Source organism: Gouania willdenowi, chromosome 20 (genome assembly GCF_900634775.1).
Source record: "Gouania willdenowi chromosome 20, fGouWil2.1, whole genome shotgun sequence".
NCBI classification, from domain to species: domain Eukaryota; kingdom Metazoa; phylum Chordata; class Actinopteri; order Blenniiformes; family Gobiesocidae; genus Gouania; species Gouania willdenowi.
Genome location: NC_041063.1, coordinates 20,883,551 through 20,908,363, shown reverse-complemented (window position 1 = coordinate 20,908,363; position 24,813 = coordinate 20,883,551). Strand labels below are relative to the sequence as shown.

Here is a 24,813-nt window from a genome sequence, read left to right as displayed (position 1 = left end):
GTATTTTGTGGCCCCATCTCTGCTGTAGATATTTGCAGCGAAGGCATTAATGCAAAAATCAATGTGATTATCCCATGAAAATCTGAATTTATCTTCAACGTTTTGTCAAAAATGGAAAATAGTCACTTGTAAGATATCGGAGGATGAACTGTTGCGGTCATTAACGTGATGCTGCGCACCTGTGCAGGTGAAGGCCACGCAGCAAAACTTCATGTAAAGATCAGAAATGCAATAAAAAGTACAAGATAACGCACACGAAAGACTTAAACACATTAACACAAGCAGAAAAAACAAAGCCTTACCTTCTGTTAACACGTTTTAATCCAGTACAATTCCTTCTAATCCGTCGTTCGTTGCACCCAGTGGTCAAAAGTGGAACTGCATTACAGGAAGTCTTTTCTTCTTCTTTTTTTTCTTTTTCTTCTTCTTCCTCTTGTTTACTAATGAGCGCGAGCGAGAAGCGCTACGGCCGCCATCTTGCCTGGGGTAATTAGCATAGCAGCAGGACAACAACCAATAAATCTATCACATTAAATAACTGTTTTATGATAGTTTACCAAATTTAAGACTTGCAGTGCGTTAGTAAATAAAAAAACATGTTTTTGACACATTTCTTTACATGTAATATTTATTTTAAATTGCAAAAAGAAAAAATACGACATCAAAAGCAGTGTCGTTTACCTATATTATTATTATTATAGGTATATCTATAATGTTATATTACCATTCTGTTATGTGATATACTATACATGAAAATGTATCTATAAAAGCAAGGTACGTCTGTGTGCGTGCTTGTGTGTTTGTGGAGCAAATATCTCCCCGACGCAGTGTCTGATTGACCTTAAACTTTGTCAACGGCTTGCGCATACCCCGAATGTGTGCATCCGTGATTTTGGAGTAATTTCGTTATACAAAAACCAATTTAAACCCAATTTGAAATGACAAATCCACACTGTGTTTTAGTATCAGAATGTTCTAACTGATGATGTCATCAACAGTGATGTCATCATCAGCGTTCTATTCTATGCTAATGCTAATGCAGTGCAACGCGATCTGTACACAATAACTTGAAAAGTTACAAACTAATTTTGATGAAATTTTAGGGAAATGTAAATAATGGGTCAAAGAACAACTGATTACATTTTGGTGATGTTCTGGCTATATATATGTATATATATATATATATATATATCCCATTCATTTCCCTATCCACACTGTGGAAATCCTGTTAATGTCAATATGAATACATACCTCCGACAGGCACTGTACTAGTATATAATAATAGTAGTATATATATATATATATATATATATATATATATATATATATATATATATATATATATATATTCAGCAACCAATGATCAATAGCATTCCAGAGAGTAATTTTGCGTATTTCAATTGTCAATATGTATTGGTGTTTTTTTGGTCAATTTATGTTTTTTTAAAAAAATGAATTTAGTGTTTTTGTTATTGTATTGTATGTTTTTGTTCATTTTATAAAGTTTTCCATCATTTTGTGTTTTTGCAGCGACTGTGTGTGTCAGTCACTGTTTTTGGTGACCGCCACCCACTTGTCAGTCACCAGAGGTTCCAGTTTCACACCTGTTGTCTGCAAACTTGAGTGATGTTAACAGGCCTGCAGACATGATGTGATCAAACAGCTGCACAAGCCAGCTTTACTCAATTATTTGTGCGTACAGTATAACACGCATGAGAGGAAGAGGGCATATAAGCTTGCACATGATGCATTAGTTGTATTAAAGCAGATAAGAAAAAGAACAAGGCCCCGCTTGAGTTTGTGCACAGGGAATTATAAATAATGGGAAGCAAATGGAGAAAAAAAGTGGTCGACAAGGGCAACAGTTGCAGTGCACATTTCTGGCACAAAAGCAAAAAAAACAAACAAAAAAATGAAAATAATTTTGTGCAGTTTGTGCAACCAGATCCTGCTTGTAGAGAAAGCTTGAAACTGCCAACCCTCCTGCAGACTTGATGGGTGGGACCCATGTTTCACTGCTGAGTGCTTTCTTTCTTTCTTTTAGAGCAAAAATAATGAATAATGTGAGAGAAAAGTGCTGGATGTGCTTTGGCTTTGCTGAAGTGAAAGAATTGGGAGTGATTTGTGCTGCAGCGTTAACACAGAGGGAGAGAGAACACTAGTTCTCTGACTCTAGAACAAACATTAAATGAAGGATGGGGAACTACTGTGTGAAGCTTTTCATGCAATTGTCAACATTCATGTCAGCATTTGGCATTTTGTGTTTTAGGAATGTTCTTCATGTATTTTAAATGTATTTGGCCAGTATGTGTAATTTTTCTTTCATTTTGTGTTTTGGATTTAATGTCAAAGAAACAAACTATAAAAAGCCTAAAATAATCAGTAAAAGATTACATTAAAATATAATTTTAAAAATGTAGTTTTTAAAAACAAAAGTATTGAATCAAGATCAAATCCGATTATTAAAATGTAATTTTTTTTTGTTAATGAACGTTTTAGCTAAAAGCAGATTTAGCATTAACAAATAAATTGTAGAATATTTATAAGAAAATTCACAATTTAAATCAAATCTGAAAATAAATTTATAAAACTATTAAGTCTCAATATTGTTAAGAATTAAAAGCCAACAGCATAAGTTCAACCTAAATACATAATGAAAAATATAATTTAAAAAACCCAGGAAATCTGCATTTATCAAAATATTTAAGTATCTAAAAAATAATTTGCACAGCCCTTTTAATTTTTTGAGATCTAAAAGGCAAACACAAAAAACAACACACAGAATGAAAATATAAATGACAAAAAAAAGTAGAAAAATAACAAAAAAATACAAAAACCAAAATGAAATACAAGCATGAATTTAATGTTTATTTTATAAAATATCAAAAGGAAAACACACAACTAAAAAAATATGTAAAAACTGGCACAAAAATACAAAATGAGGGAAAAATATACTCAATGACACTAAACACACACAAGACTAAAAAAAAAATATACAAGACAACATGAACACAAAATGAAAGAAAAATATTGTAAATGACAGCAAGAATGCACAAGACAAAATATGAAAAAAATATACCAAATGACAGTGAAAACACTTACCCAATGCGTTGCCTTGTTTCCATAACAACTCGACACAAACACAAAAAAAGAGCCGAGTCGACTTGCGTCACATTTAATGCCCTGGGCTTTATTGTCTTATTTTAGTGAGTTCTGTCACATTTTTTAGTCTTTTCAGCCTCCAGGTGGGACAAGTAAACCTCAAGGATAAATCCTGCCATTGGACTGGGCATTCAGATTCAAACAAAGACGAGAGGCACTACTAAGTAATGCTGCCTTTGTGCCTAACTCTTCACAGAAGAGAAAACATTACATTTCCCCAAAGGAAGGCACCCAATACTTGTGGTTGTTGGCCTCGCAGCCGTCTGGAGACTCTTTTTTCAAAGAAAAAAACAAAAATTAGAAATCGAAGAAAACGGGACCATTTCCTCGTTCGCATTTTTTTCTTCCCGTCATCAAAACCTGGAATGATGAAAGGCGCGCGGCCATCTCTGCCCATTCGCCTCCCTTATCACCTATGCACCGACGAATAACCGAAGATTAAAAAGTCTTTCAAGAAATGAAAAGCTTACAATCAAGTTTACCACAAGATCACGAAAAAAAACAAAAAAAAAAAAAAAAACCATACAAAAATAAGTGAATTTGTGTTTTACAAAAAGGTCTTTTTGGATCCAAACAAACATGAAGGGCCGCCCGCTCTGCTTGCATTAAAATGAACGTGGACCTTTTAAGAAAAAAAACAAATGAAATACAAAAGCAGCATTGATATTTATCAAAACCATCAACAAAACAAGAACATCACAAAATATATATATATATTTTTCATGTATATATATATATATTTATATATATATAGTGCTTTAATTAGAAGCAGCAGAGGCTTCTGGGAAGAGACTTCATCCCTGTTGTTATTTGCGTTTTGGGACGATGTTGGAAGCTTGGATGGAGGAGGGACACCAATCACAGCAACTCCTCCTCCTCCTCCAGGCGCTCCCGCCTCCGGGTGTGTGTGTGTGTGTGTGTGTGTGTGTGTGTGTGTGTGTGTGTCGCCACTGATTTTTCACATGATCCACAGAGAGAAGTGCAGGAACCCCAAAATAACGCGGGGAGGCGGGGCCCTGCTTTTGTGTCCACGACATACAGAAATATCCAGGAGCTAGCTAACATTTACTACAGCACAGGAACCAACAAAGGTACAGTGTACAAATGATTCAAAAACAAAACAAACAAACAGAACCAAAAAAAAAACAAACAAACAGAAACCTGTAAACACAGCACAATAAATAGATAAAACCAGCAGGCTCCGCACCATGCACGTGTGATAAAAACTCTTTTCTGTACAACTCTCAGCGCTCGCACCACCCACACCACTTACTTGGCTTCAGTTTTTTTTTTTTCCCAATAACTCTCCAAGTGCAAAACATCACAAATGGACAGTTCTGTATTCAAGTACTATTTACAAATATGCAGTAACTGTACACATACTCATTACGCCCTATTCTTAATTTACAGGTGTTGATATTTGACTCTGAATGGCAACAGATGAGCGAAAAAAAAAAGAAAAAAAAAAAAGCGCTTTAAAAAGCCGGAGAGATGAGGAGGAGGCCTTTCCTTTCCCGATGCTACGATGCACAGCACCTGAAGAGCCGCTACGTCACCTCCATGGCCACTGTGTTGTCTGCTATACTGTTCAGTGCGGGCTTGTCTTCATCATGATTATCCCTGTGGAGGACAGAGAGGACAGCGCTGGGATCAAAACAAGCCTGACATGATGACACGAGCATCTGCAACATAGGAAGCATTTCATATCAGGGGTTTGAGCATTTATCATTAAAGCTACAGTACGTATGTTCTTTCTTTCTTTTGCTTCATTTGGTCAAAATTCTGTGTAAACCGTCGACCATATTGTAAATCTTGGTTCTGTATTTGAGAGGTTCTCATCTGGTCTCACCCTGGGACCCACAATCCAACCAAATTTAGTTTTTCAAAAATAGCAATAATAGTCTAAAGTAGGGATGAACAACTATCACAGCGAGGGCCACAAAAATGTGATTTGGGAGTTATTTTGTGTATTATGTTGGGCTTTATATTCCTTCCAACTTCTTGAATTACAACTTACAATTTTTGGGGACTTGCTATGTGAGCTGCAAAGAATGAGACTGAGCGCCACATGTTCTACACACTGCAGCTTCAAGAGGCGTACACAAACAAATTCTATAAATCTGAAGACAGTTTTTATCTGTTACAGACCTCACACGTGAAGATAACTTATGTTTTAGGAGTTTTGAAGAAGAGTAGTCACTTTATTTACCTTTTCCAATAAAAAAAAAATATATTTCTTAACTTATTCTATAGTAGTTTTGTGGTGTTTCGGGGTGGGGCTGATAAAACAGTGCTGCTACCATGTAACCATGATGTGTAACACTCATACCTGGAGCTCATGTCCATGGTGGAGGCTGCAGACACTTTGGGCATCTGCAGGTTGGAGGCGGCTGACAACTTTAAGGCAGAGGGCGGCACGCTGCCCAGGGTCCGGGGGATGTGGCGTCCGGCCAGGCTGGCGGGCGACGGCATGCTCAGACAGATGTTGTTCCCAATGAGGACCTGAGTGGTGGCGGGGGCGGAGCCAGCGGGACCGCAGCCCAGCAGCCCCAGTGCCGCTGCAGCGTGGGCCCCTGGGGTGGAGTTGAGGGAAGAGGGGACGGCGTTGGCGGGCGTCGGGGTCACAGAGTTGGAGGAAGGTTGGAGATAAGTCTGGGCAGGGGCAGTGGTGGTGGTCTGGTTGGATTGGTGCAGAGGGGCCGTGGTGGAGCTGGACAGGTGCAAGCCTTTGAAAACACCTGGAGGACGGAGAGAAGAAAAAACTCACCTTTAAAGGTCACTAATGCTAAGTTTACAGATGCAATCCTAGAGTACAGATCACAGAAAACTGATTTTTCTCTAAAATCAGGCTCCAACATGACACAGAAATGCCTTACTTGAATGTTTTGGGACAATATCAAACAATCAAGCTGTTTTACAGCAAAAAAATGGGTAGTTAAATGTTAAGAAAGTGAGAATTATATGTGCAATTCTGCTCATGATCTCATTCAAAAATCTCTCCCTACGAGTTGTGATTTGTTTAGTGATCATGTTATCCTGTGACTGTGAATCATTAAACACGGGATGTAATGATAAACTGTTCTTTGTGCCAAAAGATGGTAGTCACATGAGGTTTACTATTTTAGAGTGGTGGGGGAGCTGTCTCATCAGTTGCTTCTTTGAATCAAGGGGTGTTTTGGCCTTTTTAACACTAGACAGCCTTATCAAAGGTGGCCAACTACAGGGTGAACAAGCCTGAGCTTGCGTCCCATGTCCAATCATGAGAAGCCTGGTTGTTTCATTGTCATACCTTGAAAATGAATGTGAGGGCGTGTAGCTGAGCGGTTAGCAGTGTGGCTAATGTTCTTGCGACGTAATCTTACTTAATTTCAGTGTAACCATTCTGATTTTATAAATCATACAAAGCACATACAATTAATAACAATAGTTGACTCAATTAACTTTATCATGTTTGGTAGTAAACTCATCTAAACAAAAAAAGATGATAAAATGTTAAAGTGCAAAATGGTAAACCCTGAAACAGAATTTGGGATGCTTTCAAACTGGAAATCTGAGGCTCTAGCTGTAACATCTTTGCAGCTCCTGTTTCTCCCGCTGACATGAAGGAACTGGCAAAGCAAAACCGGCATAGGACGACTCACCTGGCCCCGCCAGGACTCCGTTGACCCCCGTCGCCAGCACCAGCTCCTCTTTGGACTTGAAGGTCAGAAGCTGGTCAGTGGTGATGAGAGCTGAAGCAGCAAACTGAGCGCTGGCCTGGTCCAACGTCTTGGACACGAGAACCTGCATATAAACCAGAAAGGAAGTCATGACACTCTGGTTTACATCCAGATGCTGAGCTCAGCAAACAGGAAGTTAATACGGGAACGCGTCTCATTCTCAATGGGTCACAAGAACGACCATTTCCAGAACAGCTGTTACTTCAAACAAGCACTGGGTCACTTTGGCTCAGAGTCAAACTATTAGGTGTTGTTTTCCACTTACCTTCATGTTAGTTTTTGTTGGAGGGTTGTTGGTTTGTTGTTGTTGCCGTTGTTGTTGTTTCTGCTGCTGCAGTTGCTGGCTCTGCTCCAGCTGCTGTTTCTGCATGAGGACCAGCTGCTCCTGATGCTGCTGGTACTGCTCGGCTGTGAACGCTAACACACACACACACACACACACACACACACACACACACACACACACACACACACACACACACACACACACACACACACACACACACACACACACACACACACACACACACACACACACACACACACACACACACACACACACACACACACACACACACACACACACAGGGTCAGAATCAGGTCATCAAACGCCTCTGAGGCAGTGTAGAGCCTGGTCTGCCAATCACCTCCCACCACCAAACATCCTCTCTGAAGCTTTGAACAAACGAGGACAATGCCTGTGAGAGGAGATTTAGAAAACACACCAAGTGTTGCCTGAAGCTGCACGTTGAAACAAAACTTTGAAAATTCATGAGCAATAAAAAAAAAAAAAAACAGGCTGATTTTTCTGCTTCATAAACTACCGTTCTCTCAACTCTTACTTTTCACTGATCGCTTACAAACACTACATGCAGCACAGAGGCATTCACATTATTGGTGATTATTACTGAGTTTTTGTGGTAAAGTCACTGATTCATTGTGAAGGAAAAACTTTCATTCAGCTTTAACTAGTGATTAACCAACAAAAATGGCCCAAAAGTGCATTTTCGGTTTTTGGACAAAGCACTTTTTTTGGTGCATCTCTAGCTTTAACTGAGAAACAAACATCACAGAAAAACAATGCATTTATCACAAGCACGCAGACCTTGTTCTTACTTTAAAAGACAATGTAATCCCAAAGATTTAGGGTTAGATGGCGTTCCCCTCTACAAGCTCAAAGAACACCAAATAAAGGATTTCTTAAAAAAAACAAAAACAAAAAAACAATCCAAGTGTCAGAAATGACTACAAATGAATAATTTGACCATGACATCAGCTTACAACATTTCCAGAAAAAGTTTAAAAAAAAGTCAGACCCTCAAAAAATCTAACCACTGGGACTCATGGAATGACTTCCTGAAATGGAACAGACCAACACCAAATATTCAGAAAAATATTGTGTGATCTCAGTGTGTGCTTTCAGCCCATTAGAAATTTAAGTTTAACAACAATAGTTAAATTGACCCTTGGGATGTTTAATATTTAGTAGTTAAGGATGGGCGATATCTGGAGCTTTTAATCTATATCAATATATTTCTAAGCCTGATATCACACGGGAAAGCATTGTTTAAAATCAATATAGCGATAGTTAATTTAGCCTTAAAAATAGCAATACAGAGACACCAGAGCTGACAGTGAGAGAGTGTCAGGAACAAATATTTGCAGAAAAGATGTGCCCCGTCTGTTTACTCGATTGTTGACATTTACACAAAGACATGAACATAAGTGTCTGTTTACATACTTTATTTGCAGAACCGTCAACCTCAGTGGAAATGTCGGTGTTTATTTTTACTGTTAAAATTGTAACAGTGCATTTGTTTTTCAATTCATTACTGAGGGTATTTTTGTCCTGCGGAAAGGGGACTTTTTTTTTTATTTCATTTAGGGGCAATTTACTTCATAAATGTACACAAATGCTTTTGCAAAATGTGTTTTATACATTTATATCATAAATAATAAAGATGCCTGTGTGGGATTTGGCATGTGGCTTTAACTCATAACTGACTATAACTAACTATTTTAAGGGTTTGCCTTTGATAAAAAGAAACCAACAGGTGCGCTATGCTATAATAGTTTGGGGAAACCCCAATTATATCACAAAAAAAATATCAATATATATTGAGTATTGCCCTTCTAGTTCGAGCGTATGGATTAAGGCGACATCTTAAGGGCAGAGGCAAAATATCGAGATACATATTGTTCGGTGGAAGCTCTTTAACTCATTTATTTATATAGCACAAAAGACAACAAAGTCATCTCAGCGCACTTAACAAAATATATGGTCCATAGTAAAAAAAAAAAAAAGAAAGAAAGAACCCAACAGATCCACATGAACAATCATTTAGCAGTGGGAAGAAAAAAGTCCCTCTTTCTGACTCCAACTAAATCCTCACACACATTTTAGGAAATAAATATCACGCATTTCTACAGTATTTTCCCCCGTAAAACTAGTGGCTTAATGTCTAGCAAGTGAAGCAAATCTTTCGATACGTCATCTCATGGAAATTTAGCATGACTTTTTCATCTGAAGCATGAGGAAATATGAAATCCATAACTAAATTAACTCTTAGGTAAATTCACCACAATTTCAACTACCAAAGTTACATCTTGTGAATATAATTATTAATTATGTAATTAATTATAATTCTATGTCTCAGAAGTCAAAACTGTAAAATTGAATCTTGTGAGATTCAGCTCGACCTGGTGGTCTCGATAGATTTCATTGCGTGTTTTTCTTCCAAACACTTGTAATTGTAATATTGTGGGATACTCTCCAAACACATGTAGCTGAGAGTATATTCATGTCAAAAAGTATTTCCCTTTGAGGAAGGTAATTGAGGGGATTTATTTCTGTAATCCCTAAAAAGAATAATTCATCATATTGTTGCATTATTGACGGAAGCTGTTTATCATCTTAGCACACGTGTGCGTAGATACCACACGCCTCCCACTGAATAAAAGGAATGTCAAACCATGATGGAACTGATTAAGGATGATGGCATGTAAACGTTTACACATCGACAGCGTTTAGCTCAACTTCCAAAAAACAAGCTGTTTGTAAATGTCATAATAATGTATCAGCATTAAGTGTGTTTTAAATAAATCTAAGTGTGATAAAAATTATGCAACCTATGAAAACACACCCACAGAAAGAGCATTTCCAAATGATCAATGTGTGAGAAATGCAAAAACTGCGACGCATTGGAACAAGCTGTGCTGTGAGTGAAATGATGGCTGTCACTTTTTAACTGTAAAAGTTAAAAAAAAGTTTGAGTAGTTTATTTATACTGTGCATCGCAAAAATTTTAGGCTATAATTCAACCCAAGAATAAACCTCAATAAACAGCAGCAGGAGGGACATAAAAGAAATATTAATAAATCTAACACCATCGTATCCACTAATGATTCTGAGGATGATTAGGTAGTCAAAGCTTTACTTCTTTGTATTCAGTAATAGGTGAATAAATATCAACCTGTTGAATTAAGATGTGACACATGAAATGTTATAGAGAACTGAAGAGTAATTCTGATGACTGATTTATAATTGTATTGTTTATTTCGTGGCTTTTTGAATAGTTGCCATAGATTAACGTGATTTTTGATAACATTGGTGTGTGTGGGTGTCCAACGTCCGTCCATCACTTTCAGTTTTCTATTTGATAAACATCCAAAATAATGACAATATAACTCTTCTTCTATTTTTTCTTCTTTAAGTCCATGCAGAGTGGACACGCCCCTCCCTGGACATCAAAACCATGAGCTGACCCTCCAGTTTCCATCATCTGTCGTCTAGATCCCATCACTTCCACAGACAACAAACAGAATAAAGCTTAGCATCAAGATGGGACCATGGGATGCACATTAAATGATTATTTAATGTTCTGTAAGCCTCAAGTTTTTTCCCCCATAGTTTTAATTTCTAGGACGACATGTTTCTCATTGTCTCAACTATTAAATGATCTGTTTCAATGATGCATAATAAAGGTGATTGACAAGAGTCACCACTAATTTTTGTTTTTAAGTCTTAGTATAAAGAGACTTCAACTGGACAACAAGGATTGCAGGGCTGCACTAATGACCCCATACAATAGCAACAACAACAACAATAATAATAATAATAACAATAACAACCACTGCACACACCACCAGAGAAGCTTCCAGTGAACATTTTACAAATCTGTGATGTGACAAAAAAAAGTTAACTGATGCTGACACTAAAATATTGTGACATAGATATACAAGTTATTTTAGGAAAAGTCATATTTATGATTAAAAGTTATGTATTATATCCTAAAATTTATAATTCTCAGATTTGTAATCAAGACTGGTCAGATTGATACAAATCCACAACTATTAGATATAAATTCAGATTGATACACCCATCAGTCATGAGTAAAGGTCATAAATATGGGATAAAGCCTTGATTATGCTTAGAAAAACAAGTTAAAACTGGAAGACTAATATATTTGAGTCACTGGCTTATCTTACTTTGTTTCTGTCCACAGCATAATCTTATATTTAGTTCCTAAAAATATGTTTATGGCTAATTTAACTGCCTAAAATGCACTTATTTTTGCCGGATTTAAAAGTAATTAAAATGTAGGCTATGCTTTACTGATGACAGAAAATAAAAACAATGATATAGTCTGTTAACTCTGCCTAAAAGCTTTTATTTGGTGTGATTTGCAAAGAAAAATGTGTAGAAGTTCACATCCATGAAACAAAATTGCTGGTTTACCTATTCAAGATAAGGTGATGCAGAAATGGTGATAAAAATAGTCAGAAATGTTAAAATATGCACATATTCACTTCTCTCACAGTTTATATACGAGGCTTATTGTGAATTGGGTCGCAATGGATTGTCATTTTTGAAAAACGGGTCACAAAAAAAAAAACTTAGATGGCACACGCTTAAAAGTTGGTAACAAAGATAAAATACAACTTTAGCTTTACTCTGCACTCGTTCGCGCATCCTTGCCCCCATGCTATGAAAAATTCTTGATGAGAACCATGAATATTATTCATTTATTATTCATATTTTTAAAAAAATCAAGCAGAAATTGTTGCTATATAACACAGACTATACCCATACCTGAATGCTTTTGAACACTGCTACACATTTAGTTGGACTTTGCCCAGTAAATGGGTAATTGAATACAGAACAACGAGATGGAAATGTTAAACCTCGCTCAAATTCTTCACCTATGGATATTTATCATAACGTCATGCATTTCCACAATATTTTTCCCAGTAAAACGGATGCCTGAACATCTAACTGTAACAAGTGAATCAAATGGACAAATCTTGCACAAAATCCAACTCTATGTAATCTTGCATGATTTCAGCACTTGCTTTTGTCGCACTTCTTCAGCAGATGAAATTAACAATAGCTAACTTAATTAATCAACCACATCAAGCCTGTTTAGCATCAAGTTTAATAGCCAGTAATGACGCTGCATTAGGGAAAGCAGATGAAACAGGAATGATATGAAAATGGGTCAACTCTAGGGATGTAACGATAATCGTAAGGCAGTTAAAAATCGATTCATAGGTATCACGGTTGATATCGATTTTCTGAAAATTGAATCGCAGTACTTTTTTTAACCTTATCCACAAGTGTAGGCAGCGGGCGGAGTCTGCTAATACTTTATTTCTGGCCGCCTTCTACTCTTAAATATGTTAATAAATGATTCCTTACCCCTTTAGCACTGAAAGAATATCTGTAATATCACTTGAATATCTGTAAAAGTTACGTTTTTCTATTAGCTCTGTCTGCTAGCATAGCATCTCTTCTTCACTGCAAGATATCTGCATGCCAACCGACCACTGGGTTACCAGCGCCCTCTGCTGGTTCAAACAAATATCTGACCTAAATACAGTAAAATGACTTTTTTTTTTTTTTTTTTAAAGTCCAATTGTTAAGGCACAAAATACATTTTCAGTTGCACTTTTAAAAAGAAAAAGAACTATTATGCAGTTTTGCATTGTTTATTATAGAACCAGAATTTCAATTAATAGGCTTCTTCATTTGTATTATTCCTTTATTTATTTCATTCAAGATTTATTTTTGGTGAAATTGGATTGTTTTGAATAGTTTATCAAGGAATTCTTTTGACAATGAAAAATAAAAGGAAAATAGTACCGTATTTTCTAGTTTTTTCCCCAAAAAAAATAAAGGAATATTTTTCAGTCATCATTTGTCTACAGTCCCATTTTGTAAAATAAATCGTGAGAGAATCGTATCGTGAACCCAGTATCGTGAATCAAATCGTATCGGGAGTTGAGTGAATCGTTACATCTCTCGTCAACTCTGAAATGGAAAAACAAAGGCTTGACGCACTTTGCTGCCTCGTGCCATAAAAAGTGTCAAAGGCGTAGCATGACAGCTCACTCAGAAATGTTAGTGGGGGATAAGAATGTACAATATGTTGTCGTTCACGATATATCAAAAACATTCTCACCTGTAAAAATATGCCATCTCACGATAGAAACGATAAATGCCCATGTCGGAAATTAGCGAGGGCCACAGGCCATTTGTCCCTCATTTTAGCTAAGAATGCCCATAAAAACCTTGATCCAAGGGCTAAAATTGCCCAAAAGTTTGTTGTCAACAACTTATTATTCTCTGGAGCAGAGCGCTGTTCACGGCAGCTCTGCAGTGGAGCCTCCATGATGTGCACCACCGTCGCTCCTGCCCCTCACACCACACACAGACGGCGGTGCTCGTCATGGCTATCTGAAGCTGCCGTGCTGCGACACAACAAGGACCGCTACTTGGTTAAAACCAGACAACCAATCAACAAAGTGAACCAGTACAAGTTCCTCCGTCAGATCCACCCAAATTCCACAAACACGGGTACAGAGATGAACCCGCAGCAACAATTATGAACTGGAAACTCAACTAAAGCTAAGCTAACACGCCATATACCACGCCATATAAACCAAGGAATAGACCAAGAAAAAATAACACGTCTTACTGTCATAAAACCACAGAGTGCCATCGATTTGTTTATGGTCAGATTTAACACTTGTATGGAAGAATAAAAGCCAACATGTCACACGTCGTTTGAAATACATAAATACTAACGTTACTATTCACTATTTTTAAATTATATTTCACATGTTCACAAGACAAAGCTGGTCCCATTATACTAATGTAACTATTAAGATTAATACACCTAAATATACTGAATGATTAAATCATCAGCTTGATCTGGTTTAATTATAGGAAATCAGAGTTATTTATAAATCATAACTTCATGTAACTCATTATCAGATGAATTAAACAAGATTCAGCAGCAGTAAAAACACTAATGAAGTTATTTGAGCTTTGCAAGTGCTTTTTTTATTTAGAAAATAATTTTATTTCAATTGAGAAAATACATTTATTACATACACACTAATCGCGTGACCCACATGTACTAATATATTCCAAAAAATATCAACTCATGAGCTCTTTGAGTCAGCAGATATTGTAGCCTTTTTAAATGTGTTGATGTATTCAAATGTATTTGTGTTTGTAAGGAACCTGTTTACACTTTAAGTGTAAAAATAAATGGACACAGGGAAGCATCAGTTATTTCACCACTAGGGGTGAAAATATTTGACAGTATCAGAAGTTATTAACATACAATGTTTAAGACTGGCATCGATGGTCTCGTCCACAACAACAGAACAACTTGTCCCATGGATCTTCTGTAGCTCCAATGAGATGTTCGAATGTAACATTCTAATAACGCTGCTCCAACAAACTTTTATTTTGTAAAACGGAAGTTCCCACTGAAACGGTTGTACTTGAGGCAGCTTGCTGACTGTGAGTGTGTATCGAGGAAGCAATTGAAGATGATTAAAAAAAAAAAAAACAAGTAGTACATGAGTAGAAAGAAGAATACAACCTGGTTTATTAAAATAAATATCAGGTTTATTAATATAAATCTTAATTATTCACCGCTGAGTATACGCCTCGGGCAAACAATCTCCTCCTGCTGCACTGCTACTGACGTTAGCTGCCTACCAGAACCAGCAGAAGCCCGACTCTGACTGCCTCTGCTATTATCTACAATACATGGATGGAAAATGCAAAATGCACAAGTGAAAGCTGGTTACACAAATTCTGAATTGTGGTGCTAAATTAAAATCATTTTTATCATTATCACACAACTTTCGCCAGTTGTTTAATTTTACCTGCTGTGCTAGTGCTAGCACTGGTGCTTCTAAGTGCATCAAAGACATAGGGTTGCCACCTTTCAGAAAAAAAAACAAGGAAGCACGGGACACCCATGGGCCCATGAACACAATCCTCAAAAATAGAAACATTTTGACATAGAACAGTGTTTCCCAAACATTATTGCCCCTTAGCTCAGTTTATACATAATTTATTTGTATCTGCAGGCTCGTCTAAACTCTTTCCTAACATTAACCTTGAATTTAGGCCTTATTATTCATTTAGTGCTGATGTTTTGCTCGTTTTAAAATTTGAACTTCACATTTTGGTGTTTTTAAAGAGTTGTGCCACAAATTATTATTGATGGATGAGAAAAAAGTGTGTGCATGTGAAAAAAAAATCTATAAAGAATCAACTGAAATGTTTGTGTACCTCCTGAAAGGTGAAGTACTCTAGGGGTACACGTACCCCAGCTTGGGAACCACTATTTTATCCGATTTATATTTAAAAATATTTATGTATTTATTTTAAGTTTACCCATCAGTGTCTAACACACAGTTTGTGTGTATGTGTGAGCGTGTGACGGTCATGTCTAGTATTCTGGTCATTTATGCAAATACGGAACAAACAGCGTTCCGTTTTGGCTCAGTACAGGGATGGGTGGCGACCCTAAAAGACATGGCATTGCTTGAGTAAAATGCCATGTTGTGTGGCCAAATGTGTGGACATACTGATCATGTTACCGCCTTTGGCACACAGATCCATCTTCCAGGAATTACAGGTGACCATCCTCGAAGTGTTGTCCTTTTCTGTGAAATGCAGCCAGACTTGAGATTGTTTTTGCCAGAACGACATTTCTCCACAGAGCATCGCATTAGCGATTCCAAAGAATCATTTGACTAAGAACCGGTTCCCAAACAAAACCAGTTAATGATATGTATCCATTTTTGACGTTCACTCATATGTTTTCACCTTTGTGAACAAATATGACTGAAATAAAGCTGCGTCATGTAAAATAGTGATCAACAAACTCAATGGCCGGCCTATTTTTGCATGTTTTACACGTATCGGTATTGGCCGATGCGTGCCGCTGCGTTCGCCATTCCGCTTTATATACAGAGCGTCTGCCACAGGCTGCACCGTGTTGCTGGAGACAGAGACTGTAGAGCCCCTCCCCCCACTAGCAGAGCGTGAAGGAAGCTCTTCAACCCTAACGGCAAGTTTTAAACTTTCAAAGCATCTTTTAACCGTATAACTTAGCTGATGTTGTTCCGTGTCGTCGCAGTTGTATTTAATGAGCAGCTGGCTGGAGGTTTGGCGTGTGTATGTTTCTCTCTCCTTCACTCTCTGCTTCAACATTACAGCGATATGAGAGCACTGCACTGAGGAGTTTTTGAAACTTTGAGAAGCAGTTTACTATTTGTTTGAACATTTATTCCGGTTAATGTTGATGCAAATTACAACAGAAACTTGAACAGTTTGTTGCCTAATGCGTATCTGACATCACATTATTTTCCTCTGCTAATTTATGTTCTGGGATTGTGTTGAAATGAACTATTATTCATGGTTTCTTTTATTGTGTTTAATACTATAACTATATATCTTTATACTCAATATACCTGTTAATAAAATATATCTCCAGTCAGGCTAACTTTTGTTAAGTTATTTTCAGGACAAGGACGAACAGTTCTCTTTCATAATATTTCAATTTTTTTACCTGTTCTTGTTCTACATCACCTGTTTTAAATATTTGTAAAATATATTTTACTTGGTATTGTTAATAAATTCAATAAATTTTCTTTTTTTTTTTTTTAAAAAAAAATTGAGACTTGTGAAGTTTTTATGATGTAAATTGACAAAGCAAAAGTAGCATCGGTTCCAAATATCGGCTCAAGAAAAACGGCAGTCCGTATCGGTCATCGGCTAAGAAAAAAATAACAGCATCAGCATTAGGGCTTAAATGATTTGAGTTACTCGATTACAAAAATTTGTAGAGGGATATATATAATATGGTGCCTCGAAGCATCATTACATTCCTATAGCACGCACTATAAGCACAGGGACCACATACTACTAGCGCGTCATCAATGCGCGACAAACATTCTGCATTTAGTTGGCGCCATGGCGGCCAGTAAGTGACAGAGAACATCTTAAGTCTGGGATCATTACATACTCAAAAATAAAGAGAACAATGTGCAATCATGTGTTTACTGCAAACAATACCTGGCATAACACAGCAGTACAACTTTAATGATTCAGCAACTGAACTGAAAGCATCCACATGCTGTTTCAACAAGCGTCACTGAAATAAGGTAATGTAGAGCTAATTTAGGCCTGGGCTGATTATCAATAAATACATAAATTAACCGGACGAATAATGAAAACGAACACAAAAGTTTTCCAGCCTCAATATATTGACATATGCATGTGTATTTGGCTGTGTGCCTGTCGGTTGCAGAGGTTAGCGTTAGCAACGACTATAAAACAGCAGATAACTCTCTAATTTCTCAGTGAACCTGCAGCGTAATTACTCTAAAATAGTACACAACCGCAATGTTAGATGGCAATGTTAGATTTAGGTAAATCAAACAGTTATAATTCGGTAGATGCAGCAACTCTAGCTTTGGATTGCTACAGCGGCTACACCCAGCGGCCTGTGTAGGAACCAGGATAGACAATCTTTAAATCCTTAAAAAGGTATTAAATTTGATGTAACCAAACTTAAGGCCTTAAAAGCTTTAAATTTGAGAAAAAGGGCATTGAATTCGAGAAATTGTAGCATTAAATATTGTGGTATGCCTCAGTGCCTGTGCTCTGAAGTGTTGTGGATTTTAAACAATGTCTCTGGTCATCACTGTGACAATTCTAAAAATGTCAGCAGCATAATATTTTGATATAGAATAGAAATAGTTTATTAAGCCCAAGATAAATTAATTTTCTCAGCTGCTAAAAACATAATTCCAGTGTTTGTCAAACACATACACACGTTTCTAGTTACCATAGCAAATAGGCTCACACTGGAAATTATATATTATTTGCTCGTAGTTAGTTAACTTAATTGTATTGCTATTTAATTGTTGGCACCGGCACTTATACACACTACATGGTTAAACTGCAATAAATGGGCTTAGTTTTGGAGCCAAAGGTTTTTTGAGAAATAACAGCCAAATGTTTGATAATTTTACAGCCACGTCATTCTCTTTATGCATTATTTGTTTCAGTTGCTTAAAAACGCAAAAAAAAAAAAAAAAATCAAAAAAAAAAAATCCAGTTAATCAATTAATAAATTGCTAGATTAATTGATTCCAAAAAGAATCGATAGCTGCAGCCCTAATCGGCATCGGCCCTAAAAAATATCGGTCGATCCCTAATACAAATTGAGAGCAACCAGGATTAGAAACAAGATGTGCCAGCTCAGATATTTTTATACAGCATTTTTATTTAAAACTATATTTACATTTGAGAAAGGGAAAGACTAGAACACAGTTGTTTAAGATTGAGTGTTGTGTATTAATTTAGAAAATGTTAATTATTCAAAACATTTTAATCAGTTTTTTTTTAATCAATTACTAGACATTTCAGGTGACCCCAAAGCTGAAAAACACTGGATTAGGGAAAGTTGATGAAATTGAAGAAAGAGTGCAACCTAACACAGAGATGACAGAAGGGAAATGAGGACATTTTCAAATGCAATAAGGTTTTTAGTTATGAAAACAGCCTGTATCCAACAGCAGACTCGACAAAACCTAAATACTTGATACAAAATACTGAGAAAGCTACAAGAATGAAAATATAAAAAGTTGAAGCTCTCCAAAGAACTGTAGAGCAAGGAACTCTGAAAACCTTATTACTGACATTTAACTCCAAACTAAAGGTCAATCATAGGGCTGTAACGATTCACTCAACTCCCAATACGATTCGATTCACGATACAAATCTCTCACGATTTATTTTAGAAAATGGGACTGTAGACAAATGACTGAAAAATATTCCTAATAATACTGTACTATTTTCCTTTTATTTTTCATCGTCAAAAGAATCCTTTGATAAACTATTCAAAAGAATGCAATTTAACTAAAATAAATCTTGAATGAAATAAATAAAGGAATAATACAAATGAAGAAGAAGCCTATTAATTTAAATTCTGGTTCTATAGTAAATAATGCAAAACTGCTTAATAGTTATTTTTCTTTTTAAAAGTACATCAGACATTTGTTTGGACCAGCAGAGGGCGCTGGTAACCCAGTGGTCGGTTGGCATGCAGATATTCTTGCACTGAAGAAGAGATGCTATGCACTAGCACACACACAGCTAATAGAAAAACCTGACTTTTACAGATATTCACATAATATTACAAATATTCTTTCGGTCCTAAAGGGGAGAGGAATCATTTCTGAACATGTTTAAGAGTAGTAGGCAGCCAGAAAGAGTAGTAGGAGATTCCACCCGCCACCTACGCTTCTGGACAAGAGAAGGATAAATAGATAGTGCCCTTTGCTGTTTAAAAAAAGTACTGCGATTCAATTTTCAGGGTATCTATATGAACCATGAAACCTATGAATCGATTTTTAACTGCCTTATGATTAATCGTTACATCCCTAGGCAATCATCTTTTTCTGCTTGAAATACTCACACCAACACATGTAAATGGTCACTGAACTAAATAAAAGAACGAGCAGAAAGGTGGAGGAGGAGATGGACTTACCATTGAGAGCAGCAGTGAGTGAAGGGTTGCGGTTCTGAGAGACGCCTCCTCCTGAAACGGTCCGTGTTAGTCCAGAAGACGCCTGGCTAAAATCCCTACATCCTCTGCGAGACAAATATCCTCCCCCCAAAGGGTGATGGGGTAGCGTCCGTGGTCGGAAGTGCCTCCAGCGGCATGATTTAATATTCAAAAGAATCCGATTAAGGTCCGTGGGCGTCGATAGTGACGCGGGCGATGAAGCTGATGCGGATTGGGAGGGGCCGATGGTGTCCGAGGTATTGGTTTCTGAGGTACTGGTGTTAGAGTTGCGGAGCGGAGAGCTTTGATGAGATGAGGCGAGTGTTTTTGGGTCCTGCTCAAAGTCCATATTGTGGCTGCCGTCAAGATCTGTGAGCGCTCGGTCCAACAAGATCCTTCAAAGGAAAGATACAGTCTAGTTAAAAGGAGTCGTTCTAGATCAAACATTGAAATACACAACACTTGAGAGTACTGGGTGACATTACTCGGGCTGACGATATGCAACAAAATGCACAACTTTTTTCTTAAAATGGCGACTTACGATATAAACCTTAAAATTTTTAACTCAATGAAGTCTAACCAGAGACAATTCTAGGTTGAATTTGCTGACGCAAAATGCCACACGGGTACATTTATTAACAAACAGCTGCGTAATATGTGCCACGTTGGCTTTTTTCCCGATTGTTAACCAAGTCTTGATTCAACTGATTTTCAATTCAAAAATGGATACAATGCATAGTGTGTTAAGGCAACTTATGGTATCAAAACAATAGTTTGTATAAGAATTTTATTTAAACTGATTCCAATGATGTAATCACACAAAGGCAAACTTAAGACAATAGGTAACATTTTTTCATGCTAAACAAATAAAAACTTACTGTGCAAGAAATAACTTGTATAAATAAAATCTTTGGCCAGCTGCCCCTTTCTTCCAGAAGTAAGTCTCAACTCTCAGAGACTACAAGAATAAGTTCAAGGTATAGCAAATAAAGAAAAACTTCTGTTTATAAATAAAATTGCCTAAACTTTTTCACTGGAAGACAGGTGACTGAATGTCTAAAAAGCTTGACAAACTGACAATTTAATTCCGCTTCCCAGAATCAACACAGATTGGTTAACGGCCGCAAATCCACCATTAGAGTCTAACCTCGATGCATTTTCACTCCCTTTGACAGTTACTGATCACTGGAGATCAAAAGCCTGCTGATACAAAGTTAGATTCAAACAGATGCCGCAAACAAGTGACGTGATAAGGAATCGGGACGTGATGGTTCTTCTACAGGCCATATTTATAGGTAAATCCTGAATAATGGGATTTTCCTGTTTGTCTTTTTCCCAGCCAGCTTAATATTCAGAATTAAATCTCCTTTCCAAACAGTGACTGGTGCTGTGCCAAAGTGTCGGTACGGTAAACACACCCCACAGCGTGCGCTAACACTTGGCTGGCTTCTCCTGATCACTTCTGATGCTGGCAGTATTCCCACACACACATTTCATATTCCTGCCAGTGGCATCATGTCACAACAGAAATCATTCATCAGCCAATTCCATTTACAGGCTTAAGCAAACCTGTATTGAGTCTAAGTGAGGCTGCACTCACCTGCCTCCTCTGCCCACACGACGCCGCGCCAAACCTATGCAGCGCCGCGGGACGGTCAGCGAGGTCAAACAGTAGCGGAAACGGGACTCTCCGAGACCACCTTCTGACGGGCTCACCCAGGGCCAGCTGCCACTCCTGTCTGAGCGAGACTGAAGGAAAGAAAAAGACAATAATTAAAGAGAGAGGTTTAACCTCTTAAGCCCCAGCCACTTTTCATTGAAAATCACATAACCCATAACAAATAAAGTTTTTCTAATGTTATTATTAATGACCTACATGGCACATTTTTGTTCAGAACCAAGTATAACCCTTAGTGGTTACAGATGATGTGACATTTTGGAAATATGATACTGAGTGACAATAAATATAGAAATCTGTAGTCCGCCCCTAGAGATTTTCATTAAATATAAAGCCAACTGTCATTAACGAAGGCAATAAAAACTGAAATAATTGAACTAATGTATGGACATCAACTGCAGGAAGTTTAGTGATGATAAGAAACAATAGGACAAAGATACATGTTTTTGTGCCAAAGTTTTCCATAAGTTTGGAAACAGGTTTGTAACTGTAATATGTCTTTCAAATTGATTCCAATCATTGTTAGCATTATGTTTGATGACTAGGTGTTGCAGTTTGGGTTGAAAGAAACATTCATTTTTATTCAGGATTCTGCTGTGCCATGCATACTGTAATGCCATTTCTGATTCCACTTTTTGGTGCTGTTACGCATGCGTCTCGTTCAGCAATGCTTTGACCAATTATAATGTTTGACACTGTGCTGTAAAGGCAGTCACAGCTGGGTAAAGGAGGAATCGGCCATTTTACGCATGAGCGCTATGCGCGACAGTGGACGGATTTCTTGAATTTGATTTATCAAAATATGGGGTTTTATGCACAGCACTCTATAAATAAAGACTACTTACTTACATTGGAACAACTTTTAACAAAAGGACACAATGTGTCATGATATCATTGCTACCTTTTTCCGCTGTGTATTTTATGATTCTGTGGCATTGTTTAGGTACGAAACATACCCGACCAATACATCAGTTGATTCAGCTCGGCCTGCAGTTTCTTGTAGGCTCTTGTTAGAGAGCTCTGTGTTTACTTTGTGACTCACAGCAGTAGAAAAAAAGAATATTTCTTTACAACATTAATACCCATGAGAGTCACGGAAGCTGGAGCTGCCCCCGTCGGTGGGTCCGTTGAGGCTAAAGAGGTTAAACTAGTTTGTTTTCCTCATTGCTTCCAATAGCATTCTGAAAGCAGTGGTAAGCTGCTGTTTGCACTATAAATAGAGGCAGAAAGTCACAGGAGGGCACTCACAGCGTAGTACTGACAGCCGGCCTTCCTTCGAAAAGCGTAGCAGCCATCTGGGTCATTCTCTTCCTCTGTCTCTGAGGAGCCAGAGTGGATCTAACAAACAACAATCAACAAGAAACAGCATCATAAGCTAAGTTTTTTCTGTGTGAATCGTGTCATTCATAGAGCAGTTTAAATGGCACTACCTGTGAGAATGGCTCTTCATCTGAGCTTGGGAAGTCGTACTGGTTAAGGTCCTTGGGATTGAACACAGAAGGTCCTGAATGCTGTGGTGCACACAGTGCCGGCGTCCTGGGTTTCTTTTCATATTTCCTTTTGGTTCGCACTGCCTCCGTCTTCTCCGGCTTTGAGGTGGGAGAAGGAGAGCAGACACGTTACTACTACACACTCACACTGATGCTGTGTGTAAACAGAGTGGAGCAGGCATTGATATGCAGATGGAGGCACGTGCCAGATGGCCACGCTCCCCCTCCCTCCCTATGCCACCTTTCACTCCGACTTCCCCTCCTGTGGGACGGCCCCTCCCCATCGAAGCAGACTCCTACTCTGTTGGGATTAGTCCTATTCAGCACGTCGTGTGTGGGGGGGGGAGCAAACAGTCGGCTGCAGACTCCAAAATGAAGAACTGCCGTGAGGGATCAATGGAGGGAGTGTGTGCGTGTGTTTGTATAGTGCTGGTGGCAAATGAATGTGAAACAGAGAGCACAAAAACAACTAGGTGTGTGTGTAAGTTGACAAGCTGGTTGAAGCCGTTGACGGAGTTCAGATCAGTGCACAGGAACACAAAGCCAGCTGAAAACCCAGACTTCTACTATAGTCAATACATTTGGTGATTAAAGCTGCTGAGACAATCATTTCTTTTAATCAGATAAAGACACAGTTAAGGCCTCAGATCATTAAATCAAAGATCATTTGCTCGAGGGGAAAAAAGAAAGAAAAGATGTTAAGGGTTGAAAATGATGCTGAAAAGTTTGTTTTGATCTCCACTGTAAACACTCCATTTACTGACATTGTCAGATGAGGTTCACGCATTGAATTGTGGGATGTGGAGTCTCAGACAGATGCAAAGTAGTGTTTCTACTTCACCCGTAACAATATTTCTTGCGATGCTCCAAAAACTCTACCAAAGTGACTTCCCAACACATTTCTTGTGTTTTTATAGACTGAAAGTTGCAGCAAAATAACAGCGTGTGTTTATTTTCAGGTTTCCATAAAAGGATCGGAATCTTGCTGAAAATGAATGTCTGGTGTAGTGATGTGATATCGCATGTAATACTGTAACTAACTAGAACAAAAATGGAGTCAAGCCAATCACCGTCCTCCTTTTCTGGTGAAGAAAGACTAAAACGTAAAATGTAATGTCATTTGTAAACTCTATTGTAACCTTTATAACGGTGGCTTTTTTTTAAGACCGTCTTCTATGTTTTATGAATGAATGTTTGACAGTGCACTTTGAGCTACTTGCACCTTTTTTTTCCCCAATGTGGTTTGACACTGCAAATGGCAATAAACTGAATCTGAAAACACTTATATGCATCCGTTTATGGCACTCCCGCAACATAATGCACAAAACTTTTCCAAAAATATAAATATTGTTTTCAGTGGAGAGCAAAACAAACTTTTGAGCATCTTTTTTTCTCTCTTGCATTTATTGATCTGAGGCCTACACTGTCTTTATCTGATTAAAGATGATCACCTCCAGCAGCTTTAATATTTATGATTATTTGAGTGACTCATCTGTGTTCTAGTTGGCGTACAGTGCAATGTGTTCATGTGAACACTGACTCATAAAATACCCACGCACCACCCCGGGAAGGCTAAGGTCTCGTCAACGGCGCGTGGTGCCTGTGTGTGTGTGCTCGTGCATGTCCTTACTTTCTTGTAGTCCTTCATGTCCAAGTGGTCCTGGTGCCTGTACTGGTTACTGTTGGACAGGGGAATGATGGGAATAGTGTAGACTGGCTTCACCAGCGCTCGCTGGGCCAAAGCTTCAGCCATCACCTCGCTGCCAAAGTCTGGCATAACATTCCTGTTGCACACAAAGGAGAGTTTGGGTCATTACGCCATCTTTTCTTCTGGAAGGTCATCAGTTCAATTTGTTTTTACTAAGCTTGTCAATCTAA

The 24,813-nt window shown here is 37.8% G+C and overlaps 1 protein-coding gene across 3 annotated transcripts in view; it reads right to left on the bottom strand.

Annotated features, from left to right (window-relative positions):
* Positions 1-3,169: 3,169 nt before the first annotated feature.
* LOC114453997 (enhancer of polycomb homolog 1-like) overlaps positions 3,170-24,813 on the bottom strand; it is a 41,024-nt gene continuing 19,380 nt past the window's right edge. For all 3 annotated transcript variants that reach the window (XM_028434060.1, XM_028434059.1, XM_028434061.1), the window contains 9 exons: positions 24,566-24,719; positions 22,876-23,034; positions 22,694-22,783; positions 21,368-21,516; positions 19,750-20,162; positions 7,147-7,298; positions 6,804-6,945; positions 5,492-5,900; positions 3,170-4,782 (listed from right to left, as the gene is read on the bottom strand). In XM_028434060.1, coding sequence (XP_028289861.1) covers positions 4,710-4,782; positions 5,492-5,900; positions 6,804-6,945; positions 7,147-7,298; positions 19,750-20,162; positions 21,368-21,516; positions 22,694-22,783; positions 22,876-23,034; positions 24,566-24,719 — 1,741 coding nt within the window. In that variant the 3' untranslated portion in view covers positions 3,170-4,709. The remainder of the gene's footprint in view (positions 4,783-5,491; positions 5,901-6,803; positions 6,946-7,146; positions 7,299-19,749; positions 20,163-21,367; positions 21,517-22,693; positions 22,784-22,875; positions 23,035-24,565; positions 24,720-24,813) is intronic.